This window comes from Hesperophylax consimilis, chromosome 22 (genome assembly GCF_061612785.1).
Source record: "Hesperophylax consimilis isolate HC1 chromosome 22, BYU_Hcon_1.0, whole genome shotgun sequence".
Lineage (NCBI taxonomy): Eukaryota > Metazoa > Arthropoda > Insecta > Trichoptera > Limnephilidae > Hesperophylax > Hesperophylax consimilis.
Window position 1 is genome coordinate 22,548,777 of NC_142857.1, and position 13,516 is coordinate 22,562,292.

At 36.3% G+C, this 13,516-nt stretch overlaps 2 protein-coding genes across 9 annotated transcripts in view; one reads left to right on the plus strand and one right to left on the minus strand.

Moving 5' to 3' along the window:
• Positions 1-13,516, plus strand: part of Smr (nuclear receptor corepressor smrter) — a 608,275-nt gene that overhangs the window by 464,158 nt on the left and 130,601 nt on the right. The window lies entirely within an intron of this gene.
• LOC149413253 (uncharacterized) lies at positions 6,582-13,000 on the minus strand. Of its 6 annotated transcripts, none has more exons than XR_016304246.1 (2): positions 12,332-13,000; positions 6,582-10,931 (listed from the first exon to the last, which is right to left on the minus strand). XR_016304246.1 is itself a non-coding variant. In XM_089644974.1 (2 exons), the coding sequence occupies exons 1-2, from the start codon at positions 12,388-12,390 to the stop codon at positions 7,306-7,308; spliced, it is 366 nt and encodes a 121-aa protein (XP_089501100.1). In that variant the 5' UTR covers positions 12,391-12,960; the 3' UTR covers positions 6,582-7,305. The 6 variants fall into 6 exon arrangements, 2 of the variants coding, with proteins under 2 accessions (XP_089501100.1, XP_089501101.1); XR_016304245.1 differs by lacking the exon at positions 12,332-13,000 and adding an exon at positions 12,199-12,311; XR_016304247.1 differs by lacking the exon at positions 12,332-13,000 and adding an exon at positions 12,199-12,266 and having other exon boundaries at positions 6,582-8,354.

A 13,516-nucleotide genomic window follows, 5' to 3' on the forward strand; every position in this document is an offset into this window, starting at 1 on the left:
ATTGACAGATTTCCTAACAAGCTATCAGTAAAACACGAGTGTGTTATGAGGATGTCGGAACGCGTGTTCATGAAAATTCTAATATTGTCGCATTTCGTCATAAAATTTGTCAGAAAAGCGTAGCTGCATAACACGTGTTCCGATATATTCTGAAAGTGCTAATATATTATTATGAAATGGCTTGCCATCACGTTTTTAGCAAGATTTTAATAAATCAGCCGCACTCATTTTTCTCCATGTAGCGACGATATTTGTTAATTAAACTTTTTTTTGTGTTTCTTTATTCATAAAAAATTTAAATGATTACAGTTTTTTGTTTTCTACAGCCACCATACTAGGCACATGCCCGTATTATGGAAGCCATATTTCTTTAGATCACAATGTTAAAATGTTAGGATGTACAGAAATAAGAGAGAGAAAAAAATAAATAAAAATAATAAGAAAACATATGAATATAATGGAATAAAAGAGCATTTAATTTAATGACACGAGACATTCTTTGCAATAGTTCATTTCCTTTACCAATAGCCAATTCTGAATATTTTTTAAATAAAGATGTTCAGTTTCCGATTTTCTAGTATCTGTATTTTTTTAATTGAATATCTTGGGACATCTTTACACTTTAGATATCTTTAGACTCTCAATTCAATTCGACAATGTTCTTTTTATGTATTTTTTGTTTCATTCTTCATCTATATATTATTATATTCAAAGCATCGTAAGTAAATTAATTTTTAATTGATCCAATATCCCAATAATGGCAGCTATTAAGATTGTACGAATTAATTTTTTTCTATTTTTTTTCCTTCGAGTGAAAACTGCGTTGTCCGTTTCGCTTTTACAACACCATCAGAAGATGTTCCTCGCTGAATCTGATAATATAAGTATCCTAATGACGGTACAGTTTAGGATTGTTATAAACGGAAGTGGCGCCCTCTATTATTATCAAAAAGAACCGTCGAAGTTTTCAAACCGCGACAGCAGGTTTTATATGCTAATTCCTCCTACTGTAATCAATCAATATTCCAATACAATCCACACAGAACCGTTAGAATTGAATGCTTGAAAAGCTTTTAGCCGTGTTTAGTAGTGAACAGATTTGAGTAGCCGAGTACTTTCCAACTTTTTTCCACTACCACTTCTCGTTCCTATTCCATCACAGCCTCACGATATAACCCAATCAGCGATGCCATAGTCCAAATGCGCCGGGCAGTTGGTAATCCTGTACGGTATTTGAAACGAAATGTTCTGGCATCCTTGTAGTTTATTTGTACTAAAAACGGCATTCAAAATGTGCGTTACGTATTGCATATATTATTAAAAAATGCTAATTTCGGTTGCCTGTGCGTCCTGCTTAACTCCGGTTCAATGAACTCAAACTTGCTTTGTATTTAAGTGTCATTTATTTTTTTTAAACTGATTGTGTTAAAATTTTAGATAAGTATATGTATAACTATATTTTAACAGAAAACTATTTTAATTGTGTAAATTTCAAAATTGGAACTGATGTGTCAAGAATTCATACTACCCCTTTATTTTCACGGGTCTGTGCTAGTATTATATAACAATTATTAAATTGCAAAAAAAAAAAAGTGGGTGTGTCAAGCCTACGCAAGACAGAAGTGAAACTTCTAGTTTCAGCTGATGCTTGGCGTGGCGCAGTTCGCTGGTGTCTGAGAGAGAGGAAAGAAGAGAAGAGAGAGAACGTTCGTGAGCGGCTCCCCCACCTCAACAAGGTTTCACTTCAAAAATGCCACAGCCGAGAATCGAACCTCGCTTAACTGATTGAAAGCCAACCACGCTGAGCACCAACTGTAAGCAAAGCCGCATAAATTGATTATATTATGTAGGTTCTGAAAATATGAGAGCTTGTTATGTTTTATAATGTTACCTACATCACACCCAAAATATAATATATTTTTAAAAATAATGTACAATCTACAGAAATAGAATCCCACACAAGATCGCGTAGTGCGCTCTAGCGAACGGATATTTTATCAGAGGGAGATAGTTTTAATTTTTTTTTCTGTAAATTATTACATATTATCAAAATAAATAAATTAATTAAATAAATGTAATACAATTATCATAATATACGGATTAGATAATAATTTTAATCCAACACAATAACGCAAAGCGCGCTCTAGCGGAGTAATGTTTTATCACAGTGAGATAAGTGTTTTTATTATTTTGCAATATTATTTTCTTTTAAAAAATGTTCTGACCTACTAAAAAATAAGATATTGAATGAAAAAGGCGTTAAAAACAAAAAAATAATGTGCGATGGCCGAGAATCGAACTCGGATCAACTGCTTGGAAGGCAACTATGCTGACCATTACACCACCAACGCCAGTTGTCGGGATGAGCTAAGAAGCATTTATATGTTACTTCAAAACTTTGACTAGATCAAATGAACTTTAATCGGTGGTGGGGGTACCCGCATTTTCGTTTCGGTCATGAGTCGGTTTTACTCCGGTCCTCGAAATTGCATGACGCGCGTAAAGAAGTTTCACTTCAAAAACTTGATATTCTCGTACCTAACCGGTGTGAAATTCACACATATCCTCCATCTGGCAACCCTATAAATTCCTCGTTGGGGTGGTTGCCCTGTGATATTGATTTGCCAGCCCCCTCCCTCTCCCTTTGCTTCTCTCTCCCCACCCCATCCCATCCCATCCCCGCCCCCTATCACCATCCCCTCCCTTTCCGGTACTCAGTTGCGCCTAGAAATGAAACTAAATGTCATAAACTGTGGATGTATTAGTAGATATCGCCTTCCAGTGACAAACAGATAAAAACTTTTCTGGATAAATTTACAAAAAAACTAAAATTATTATATTTTAGTGTGCGTGGGACTATGATGCTAATGGAATGCTGTAAAGAGGGCCGCATACGATCAATGTCAATTTGTCAATGAAGTGCGATTGACAGAGATTTATTTTTATTTTTATGTGAACACCAGTGAGACTATGGCATTCCCAATTGTGGTATGTTGTGAAGCTGACGGATAATGTATAGGGAGAACGAGAACGGGAATACGAAGGTTTCTAAGTATCTGGATATTAAGGAAGGGTTGTTTCGGAGAATTTGAACAATTCATCAAATTTAAACGTTCATTTACGGGTTCTGTGAAAGTCCTATTCAAATTCTGTTACTATATTATTATAGGCTAATTGCTTGAAAGAACTGAAATAAAAACAGAACTTAAAAATATCTTTCACAGAACTTGAAAATTAACTTTAAAATTTGAAGAATTGGTCAAGTTCTCCGAAACAACCCGTCCTAAGATTTTGTCACCAAATACTACTAAACCCATTTCAATCAGCGTTTCTCAATTGTGGTCTTTAATAACCAGGGCGATACTGAGCGTATTTACCACTCTGGAACATGCCGCAAGTACCCATACTATATTTTGTTTTGAATAAATTAATTAAATGCGAAGTAACACGATTTAATTAAATAGTATTCGCGACCACCGGATTCGTATTCGAGAACCTTACCTCCCAACCATTGTCATAATTTCCGAACAGTTGAGACTATTATGTGGTATTCTTATTTTTAGTGTTATATTATTTCTTCAAATTTAACATTTCTTCAAATTTAAAAGTTAATATTGAAGTTTTGTGAAAGTACTATTAAAATTATGTTATCATATAAGGATGGGTTGTTTGACAGAATTTGAACAAGTCATCAAATTTCAAAGTTGATTTTCACGTCCTGTGAAGAGTCTATTCACGTTCTGTTATTATAGAATTATTGGCACATTTGTTTCACAAAACAGAAATAGTGATAGAACTTGAACAGAACCTTCACAGAACTTGAAAATCAACGTTGACATCTTGATAAATTGTTCAAATTCAGTGAAACAACCCATCCTAAGTACTGTGAACCCACAAAATTAAATAATAACAGATCTTGAATAGAACTTTCACGTCACTTAAATTTGTTGATGAATTGTTCAAATTCTGCGAAACAAGCCCTCCTAAATGTTCCTATTCACATTACGCCACTGCCGTTTAATACATAAACAGTAAACACACCGACAATAGTCTATCCTAGTACCTACCTATATCTAGTAGCCACTTGTTTAATATACAGAATACGAATGTAGATATGTAGTACCTACCTTTTCCCGGAAATACGTGTACTTTTTGCTGGGTTTGTATTCTGTCTTGTATTATAAATAGGTACCTGCCTCTACATAGGTCGCTTCTAGTAGGTTCCTGCTAGGTATAATGCTTTCGATTTCGTTTCGTAGTTCGCTGTACATATATTCCGGAAAACTTTTGACTAGACGTGTATAATAGGGTACTATGTGTATTAACTTCGTATTAGATTTTATCACTGCGGTTGAAATGGGTTAAATTTTAGTTGTATCGCTATTATTTTATGAGTTGATTTTGCTCAATTTACCCTAAAACAAATTATCAGCTTTATAAATCAGCGGGCTAGAATTGAAAGCATTGAATTTTTTTTTAATTTGGATACATGTTACCTAATCATTTTGTAGATATTATTATCGAACAATCAACACTGAACATCGTCTCACCCAAAAAGGCAGTGGATTAACGAGATGAAATAAGAAACGAAAAATAATAGATCATCTTGCGAAGCGAATCTAGTAGTTCATAATGGAGTGCTGATACCAACCCAGATGTATGGCAGCGAGCATGTAACCAAAACGTCCTAGATCACATCTGGGAGGTTTGATGTAACTGGCAGAGGATGGTTGTAAGTAGATGATATGGAAATGCGATCCCTGAGGCGTGCGTGTGGTAAAACTATGTATGGCTGTGTTTAAAATGTGGACATTCGGAAAGAATGCAAGACTGATGAATGTAGGTACCTAGTGTAATGAGAATGAGTAAGATTAAGAAAGGGGATGCTTAGATGGTTTGGAAAAAGGGGTACGGATCTTCCATTGCGACTCAGTACAGGCAATTCAACACACTTTCGAAAAGTTAACCTAACCTAGTTTTAACCCCACTTTTACCGACTTATATCACTTTTCGAGAGTGTATGGAATTGTCACTGTCCTGAATTGCCCGGTTAGCTAGGATAATATGACACAAAAGTGAATGTTAGAAGAAGTCGGGACTGCCCATGGAACGCACGTCACGAACAAGAGAATCAGATGCTGGAGGTGGGCCATATCGAGAGACAGAATTACAGAAGATAATATATGAACGTAAATGAATCAAAGAGTGTGTGTCAAGATAGAGTTGTTGAAAAATCACAACAAAGGCGCTGTACAAATATATATGATATATCTCCACAATGCTCCACCCTAATCCTTACTGACTAGACAAACTATTGTCATTCTCCGGTTCGTCGATAACTGTTACAAAACTATATGTAGGTAGGGTGAACGCTCCTATAGTCAGCCTGTGCCTATTGTCAGCCTCTTTCATAATTTCGTGAAATAATAAGAAAAATGTGCACTCTATCACCATCTATGAGAAAGTTCACGCACTAGTAACTAATGAACCAAACATGGTTTCAAAATGGCGGCTCTAACTTATTTTCTGTCCCTATATTCGACCGTTGCTTTCAAACAAGTGAAGACCTGTCAGACATTCTCCCGCGCGCCATAATAAATTTGCAGTTGATCACGGTTTCAAAGTAAGTTTAAAAACCCTGAATTTTACTAATATTGTTGAGTTAAGTGTTATTTTATGTTTCTGTGATTATTTTGCCTTGTTTTCAAGCATTCAAATTATGTTTATGATGTTTGATTTTTGCAATGTTGTGGTGGTTGACTTTAGGAACAAATTTTGTTAGAGCATCCTAAAGTCAGCCGGGGGGGCTGTCCTTAGGCCATGTGTAGGTTATTTCAAATATGGAATCTAAGTGTGCAGTAGTGTTCTCTATCTTTACAATGTGATCTTACATACACAAATAAATGCATTAAAATAAAAACACCAAAGGTCAGCCGCCTCATTTTGTTTTGGGGTAGACGTGGCTGACTTTAGGAACTTAATGATCCAAATGTCAGCCATCAACGTGCTAATACACTTTATGGCATGGTGAATGATTTAATGTTGTATTTGAATTCTAGGTAGGTATTCATAAAAACGAAATTCAACATGCCGAAAGAGAAGATCGTCAAACCAAAGGGATATAAAAAACCCCTTCTACAATACGACCGAAGCAAAATTGAAGATGCTCTCCGAGCAATAAGGGGAGATCAAATTAGCATCAGAGAAGCCAGCAGAAAATATGGAGTTCCCAGGGGAACTCTACAAGATCGTCTCCACGGCAGAGTTCCTGATAAAACAAATATGGGTAGAGATACCACATTAACTAAAGAGGAAGAAGAGTCTTTGGTGCAATGGTTATCCGAATTGGCCAAATGTGGATTTTCAAGAAAGAAGGATGATCTTTTAAACACAGTTCAAAAAATTATGAAGGATGACAAACGCCCAAACCCCTTCACAAATGATAGACCGGGAAGAAAATGGTACGACCTATTTATTAAGAGACATCCAATCTTGAATGAGCGTGTCCCGGAAGGTATAAGTAAGGGTAGAGCGGTTGTTACTGAAGAGTACATACGCAAATGGTTTAATGATCTTGTTACAGTAAATGGCCTCGTTAAATTAATGATACCAAGAAAATAATTGATAAGTTTTATTCTTCAGAACACACATCACTGGTAACAAAAAATGACGACCCTCGAATTCCTTAATTATTTCATGGTTGTTATTGATCCGTTATTTAGAGAGAGAAGAGGAAGAGAATGGGCTTGCAAACCTATTTATAAACTAATTCATTTGAATGTATTGGTGTATATATAATCACAATTATTGCCCAATTATTTAGGGGAGACATCTGTCGGATATTTCAATTACTCAATACAGATACATGTGGCATGTTGGTTTGATTCTTGGCTAAAGTCTGAACATGCTGCCAGGGGACGGAAGAATTTATTTTTTTTACACATAAACAAAAATAATTTTTTAAAAATACCATAATATAAACAAAAATAATTTGAAAAATAAACATAATATAAATATGGACAAATTAATTTGAAAAACAATCATGAGATGAATATGAACAAAAAGTTCTAAAATAAGAGAATCATAATATGAACAAGTTAATTCGATGTTCCTAGGTCATCCTTCAGGTAGGTTGCTAATTCTTCTCCGTCTTATGACTGCTAGCAAAATTTTGATGGTCCAAGGTCATCCTTCAGGTAGGTTGTTAATTCTTCTCCTTTTTATGACTGCTAGCAAAAATTTGATGGTCCAAGGTCATCCTTCAGGTAGGTTGTTGATTTTTCTCTTGTTTATGACTGCAGGAACTTATTTATTCAGTCCGGGGGGTACATCGGGCGTCCCTGTAGCAATGCTTGAATCCCTTTCCATGGGTAATAAACATATTTTGCTGATAGGTCTCTTAAATGTTCCTTGTGCGGTTTTGAGGGTAACCACCCGCACTTTCCCGTCAGCTCCAGGGTGAGTAGCTAGGATCCTGGCTAGTTTCCACATATTAGGCGGCAGGTTGTCCTCCTTTAGTATGACCATGTCGTCCCTTTCAACAGTCCTGAGGCCCTTGTCTTCCTTCCATTTGGTACGTCTTTGTAATTCTGCAAGATATTCCAGTTTCCACCTGCACCAAAATGTTTGAATCAGTGCATTTAATTTTTGATATTGATTCAATCGATTATATTGTATCTCCCGAACATCCTTCTCAGAGATAGAAGCTATCCCTCCGCCAATCAGGAAATGATTTGGAGTCAAAGGATTCAGGTCAGTCGGATCGTTGGACAGAGGAGTGAGCGGACGTGAATTTAAACAGCATTCTACCTGACACAATAAAGTATATAATTGTTCAAAGGTTAAACTTGAATTATCGGTTATTCTTTTTAAATGATATTTGGCGGATTTCACTGCTGCTTCCCAGAGTCCAGCGAAATTCGGTGACCGTGGTGGAATAAATCCCCACAGTATTGACAAATCAGCTAAATATTTTTGAATCTTGTCATCAGATTTCTTTAACTTATCATACAATTCTCTCAGTTGATTATATGCTCCCTTAAAATTGGTCGCATTATCTGAATATATTTTAAAGGGTTTGCCCCTCCGCGCAATGAAACGTTTTAAACAATTTAAAAAGTTGTCAGTGGTGAGGTCTGTTACCAGTTCCAAATGCACAGCTTTCGTTGAGAAACAAACAAAAATGCATAAATAAGATTTCACCAATGGAGCCTTCCTGGTGATACCGCTTTTCATCATGATAGGACCTGCGTAATCAATCCCGGTAACCTCGAACGGCCTGCTAGGTGTTATTCTGTTTTCCGGCAAGTCACCCATGATAACTTGACTGGTTACTGGATTTTTTCTGAAACATACTATACATTTATGTAATATTTGCTTAACAGTGGTTTTTCCGGCAATCGGCCAGAACTGTAATCTCACTAGAGATAACAAAGTTTGTGTCCCTGCATGTAAATGTACATAATGAAGATGTCGAATAATTAATTCTGTTAACTTATTATTTTTTGGTAAAATTATTGGGTGTCGTTGCTGGTATGATAAATGTTTCGCCTTTGTTAGCCTGCCCCCGACACAAATTAATCCATTATTTATAAATGGATTAAGCGACAAAATAACGCTACGTTTATCCAGTGAACATTTATTACTCAAAGCCCTGAACTCATCCTTAAAATGGTAGCGTTGAATTATTGCTATTAGACGATGCAATGTATTGTCCAGCTCCGGCACGCTTAACCTCCCGGTTAATTTACAGTTTTTTGTGTTACAATTATTAAAGAAACGCAATATATATGCAGTTACTCTCTTTAGCTTGTTGAGAGAGGAAAATTTTGAAAAGATGTCCCACTCCGTGACATTAGTAGACACGCATACCGCCTTGGTTTTTATCTCTGGAGGATTTATACAGGAATTTTCTGGCTTCGGCCAGTGATCGGCCTCTCTTATTAGCCAATCCGGACCCTTCCACCAAATATCTGCTTGTAATAGTTTGTTTGCTGTAACTCCTCTTGATAAAATATCAGCGGCGTTTTCCTGCGATGAAACATGTCGCCAATGGGCGGGATCGCCGGCCTCTTGTATCTCGGCAACCCTGTTGGCCACAAAGGTATTCCATCTAGCTGGCTGTCCTCTTATCCAGCATAGTGCGATGGTAGAGTCACACCAGTAGTATGTATCCACCTCAACCATGTTGAGCGCTTCTTTGATGTTTTTTAATAATTTCGTTAACAGCACCGCACCACAAAGTTCCAATTTTGGCAGGGATATGTTTTTTAATGGCGCTATCCTGGACCTGGAAGATATTAACTGAGAGTGCATCTTACCCTCGGCGTCCCTGGATACTAGATACGCACAGGCTCCGTAGGCCTTTTCTGATGCGTCGCAAAAACCATGGATTTGTAGGCTGTTTTGACCCCACAAGATTCTTCTCTTTATTTTCAACAGGTTTATTTGAGATAAATTTTTCATGTAATTTTCCCAATCTTTTAATATTCCCTCGGGTATTTCTTCGTCCCAGGAAGTCTTAGATATCCATAATCTCTGCATAATTAGTTTTGCTACAACCGTTACTGGTCCTAGCAGTCCTAAAGGATCGAACGTTGAGGCGATACTTGACAATATCCGCCGTTTGCTTTGTACGGTACATACTGGTTTTTTCACTACATATGAAAAGTAATCAAACTCACTGTTCCAGATTAATCCTAGTATTTTTTCTTCTTGGGGTTCTTTAGATATCAATCCTTGCATATCTTGACCTGGTTCGGAAGATAATTCTGCCACGTTCGATCTCCATTTTCTTAGATTCATCCCTGCAGATTTTAGTAAACTGATTACCTGTTGTTTTAGAAGGTGGCACGATTCAACGTCATTTCCTCCCGTTAATAGGTCGTCCATGTAAAAGTCATTTTCAATGACATTGCTTGCTATAGGAAATGAAAGTCTATTTTCAATACCTATTTGCTTCAGGCATCTTGTCGCCAGGAAAGATGACGGTCCTAATCCATAAGTCACTGTCCTTAGCTTGTAATGCTTCAAATCCTCATCCTGTGAAAAGCGCCAAACAATTTTCTGTAGATTGCGGTCGCTTTCCTGCACGTTTATCTGACGGTACATTTTCTCTATGTCCGCAGTTATGACTACAGGATGTTTTCTGAAATGTAAAATTTGCATATTTAAATCCTTTTGTATGTTAGGTCCGACCATCAGAGCATCATTAAGGGAAATACCAGAAGATGTTTTTGCCGATCCATCGAACACCACGCGAACTTTAGTAGTGGTGCTTGACTCCTTCATCACCGCATGATGTGGTAAAAAATATGATCTCGCATCGCATTCGGATTTTTGGCACTCTTCCATATGACCCAATTGTAAATATTCTCTCATAAACATGCTATATTGACATTTCAATTCTTTATTGGTGGAAAATTTTCTTTCCAATGTATGAAACCTTTTTTCAGCCATTGACAAAGAACTCCCTAGTTGGTCTATACAAGGGCGGGTTGGTAAGGCTACCGTAAATCTGCCCTCCGTGTCTCTACTATGACACTCTGTAAAGTTGACTTCGCAAGCCTTTTCTTCAAAATTCTGAGGTTTCATGGCATCCACCTCTTCTAGTTTCCAGAATCTTTCCATCTGGTTACCTATTTTATTAATGGCTAGATTACAATTAATTGATACTGGCCTTGTTTTAGTGATGATGTCGATCGCTCCGGAAACAATCCAACCGAGTTCAGTCCTTTGAATAGTTGGCCCGCCCTCCGTTAAGCGTATTCGATCATTATTCATTATTTCCCAAAAAACTTCCGCACCCAACAGGATGTCAATTGGAGACGTGACATTGAAATCCTTATCCGCTAGTTGCAAGCCAGATGGGATCTTCAACTCTTGTTTCCTGAAGGTCATTTGGGGTAGGTCGGTTGTTATAGCCTGCAATACTAAACAAGAAATTTTCTTATTATAATCACTATTCACTGCTAACATGTCAATTGTAACTCTTCGATTGATATGTGTGATGCGATTTTGTATTCCAGACACCGGCATATTTATTTTTTCTGTTTTTAATTTTAATTTTTTTGCAAAACTCTCTCTTATGAAATTCGATTGGGCGCCTGAATCCAATAATACCCTCGCTTTGTGTAAACGGTTGTCGCTACCTACGATATTCACGATCGCTGTAGATAATAAAATTATCTTTTCATTTTTATTTAACACCGTATGATTTGCCACTGATGTCGAGCTGTGTGCCTCTTCATTTGTGTTTTCACTATTTAATTCATTAACATGTATCAAAGTATTATGTTGATCACTTGCACAGATTTTACATTTGAATTTATTTTTGCAATCTTGTGTAAAATGTCCTACCCTCAAACATTTGAAACAGGCTCGGGCCTTTCTTAAAAATTCTAATCTTCCCTGGATATTTAATTTGAGAAATTTTTTACAATAATACACTGGATGATTTTCTTTACATAGGATGCATCCGTGTTTGGTTGCTATCAATGAGACAGACAAATCTTTCTTGCGATCATCACGTGTTGTAACATTCTTGTAGGTAGGCCTTTTTTCTTGCAAATTTGTGAACTCCAGTACCTCAACACGTTTGGTTAGACATGTAATAAATTCTTTCAAAGTTGGGAGTGCACCATCTATTGGCTGCTCTTCCCAAAATCTACGAGTTGATCCATCTAATTTATTAGATATTAAATAAATCATAATCGCGTCCCAGGAATCAACATGTAATCCTAGATTTTTTAACGCTTCTAAATTTATATTAGCCTGATCAATAATATGCCTTAACGCGACTGGACATTCTTGTTTCATATCTTTTAACTGAAATAAAGATGCAACATGCCTATGAACTATTATTTTTTTATTCGCGTAACGTTCCTGCAGTATCTGCCACGCAGATTCGTAATTGTCGTGCGATATGGTCAAGGAGGCAATCAATTTAGCTGCGTCTTTTTTAAGGCACGATTGTAAATAAAAGAATTTTTGAGAATTGTTTAACATATTATTTTGATGAACCAATGCTTTAAAAGTCTCAGCGAATTTAGCATACTCAGTAATTTCACCATGAAATTCAATAAGTTTCAAAGTTGGTAATTTAATTTCATATTTTTCATGATTTACTGAATTCAATAAACCTTTTGCTAATGCAAGTACAGAGAAATATTGATTTTCAAAGGATTCACGTTGACTTACGTGTTCTGCCTCGTCATCCGAAAGTTCTTCGATTTGAGATTGAATTTTTTCAAAGTCATCTAACAAATTTTCGACCTTTTGATAACGTAATTCTAGTTCCGTTTTATCGAGTGTCTTTAAAATGTCATTAAACCTTGTCAATTTCGCTTTCAAAACTCCACGCTTGTTGATTAACTGCTTTAACTTTTCCATCTTTAATGGCAAATAATAAACAATTTAACTTTTAACCTCAAACAACTGACAGTTTACGAATGAAAACACGGCGATGTTAGCAAAAAATGCTTGTTAGTGCCAGGGCTGACAACCTTTTAAATCAGAACAACCACTGAACCACTCACCACTGACAACTTTTTAAATCAGAAATTCGCTGAAATTATTTTGTAGCGAGATTTTACCCGGTAATTTTGAATATTCGCGTGAATTATTTTTAATTAAATAAATCCAATGACAAAACTCTTACAATTGAGATGCTCATTTAACAATAATCGTATCAATTTGCAATGTAGGTAGCTATTAAAATTTTATGCAACTGAAAAATCAAAAACAACAATAATCTTTGTTGCATATTTAAATATTTCATTTGGGATAATTTGAAATAGGAAGGATTCGGGATTCGGTCACAGTTTTGTCTAGGATGGCGTTGGGATACTTATCTGATGATGATCTGCATCTTCTTGATTTTTTGCTGGTTCATATTTCGGCTCGTTCTGGTGCACGATGCGGCTCGATTGGACCATATGTTACAGTAAATGGCCTCGTTAAATTAATGATACCAAGAAAATAATTGATAAGTTTTATTCTTCAGAACACACATCACTGGTAACAAAAAATGACGACCCTCGAATTCCTTAATTATTTCATGGTTGTTATTGATCCGTTATTTAGAGAGAGAAGAGGAAGAGAATGGGCTTGCAAACCTATTTATAAACTAATTCATTTGAATGTATTGGTGTATATATAATCACAATTATTGCCCAATTATTTAGGGGAGACATCTGTCGGATATTTCAATTACTCAATACAGATACATGTGGCATGTTGGTTTGATTCTTGGCTAAAGTCTGAACAGATCTCAAAAAGTATTTAAGTGACATCAATACTATAGATCTTTTGGAAGACCCGAGAAGAATACTTAATGACGATGAAACCAGTTTTAGTGTTTGCCCTAAAACTGGAAAAGTTATCGCACCAAAAGGCTGGAAAAATGTATACGAAATTCAAGCCGGGAATGAAAAAGAAACTATAACGGTATTGTTAGTTTTCACAGCTGCAGGTGACACCTTACAACCGATGGTCGTCTTTCCATATGTTCGACCAC

What these genes read in the sequence shown, in the direction of transcription:
- LOC149413253 (XM_089644974.1), bottom strand. Translation starts at nt 12,390, where the DNA reads ATGGAAAAGTTAAAGCAGTTAATCAACAAGCGTGGAGTTTTGAAAGCG. An exon ending in TTGAAAGCGAAATTGACAAG is followed by an intron (nt 7,613 to 12,331) that starts GTTTAATGACAT and finishes ATTTTGGTGCAG; the next exon opens with GTGGAAACTGGAATATCTTG.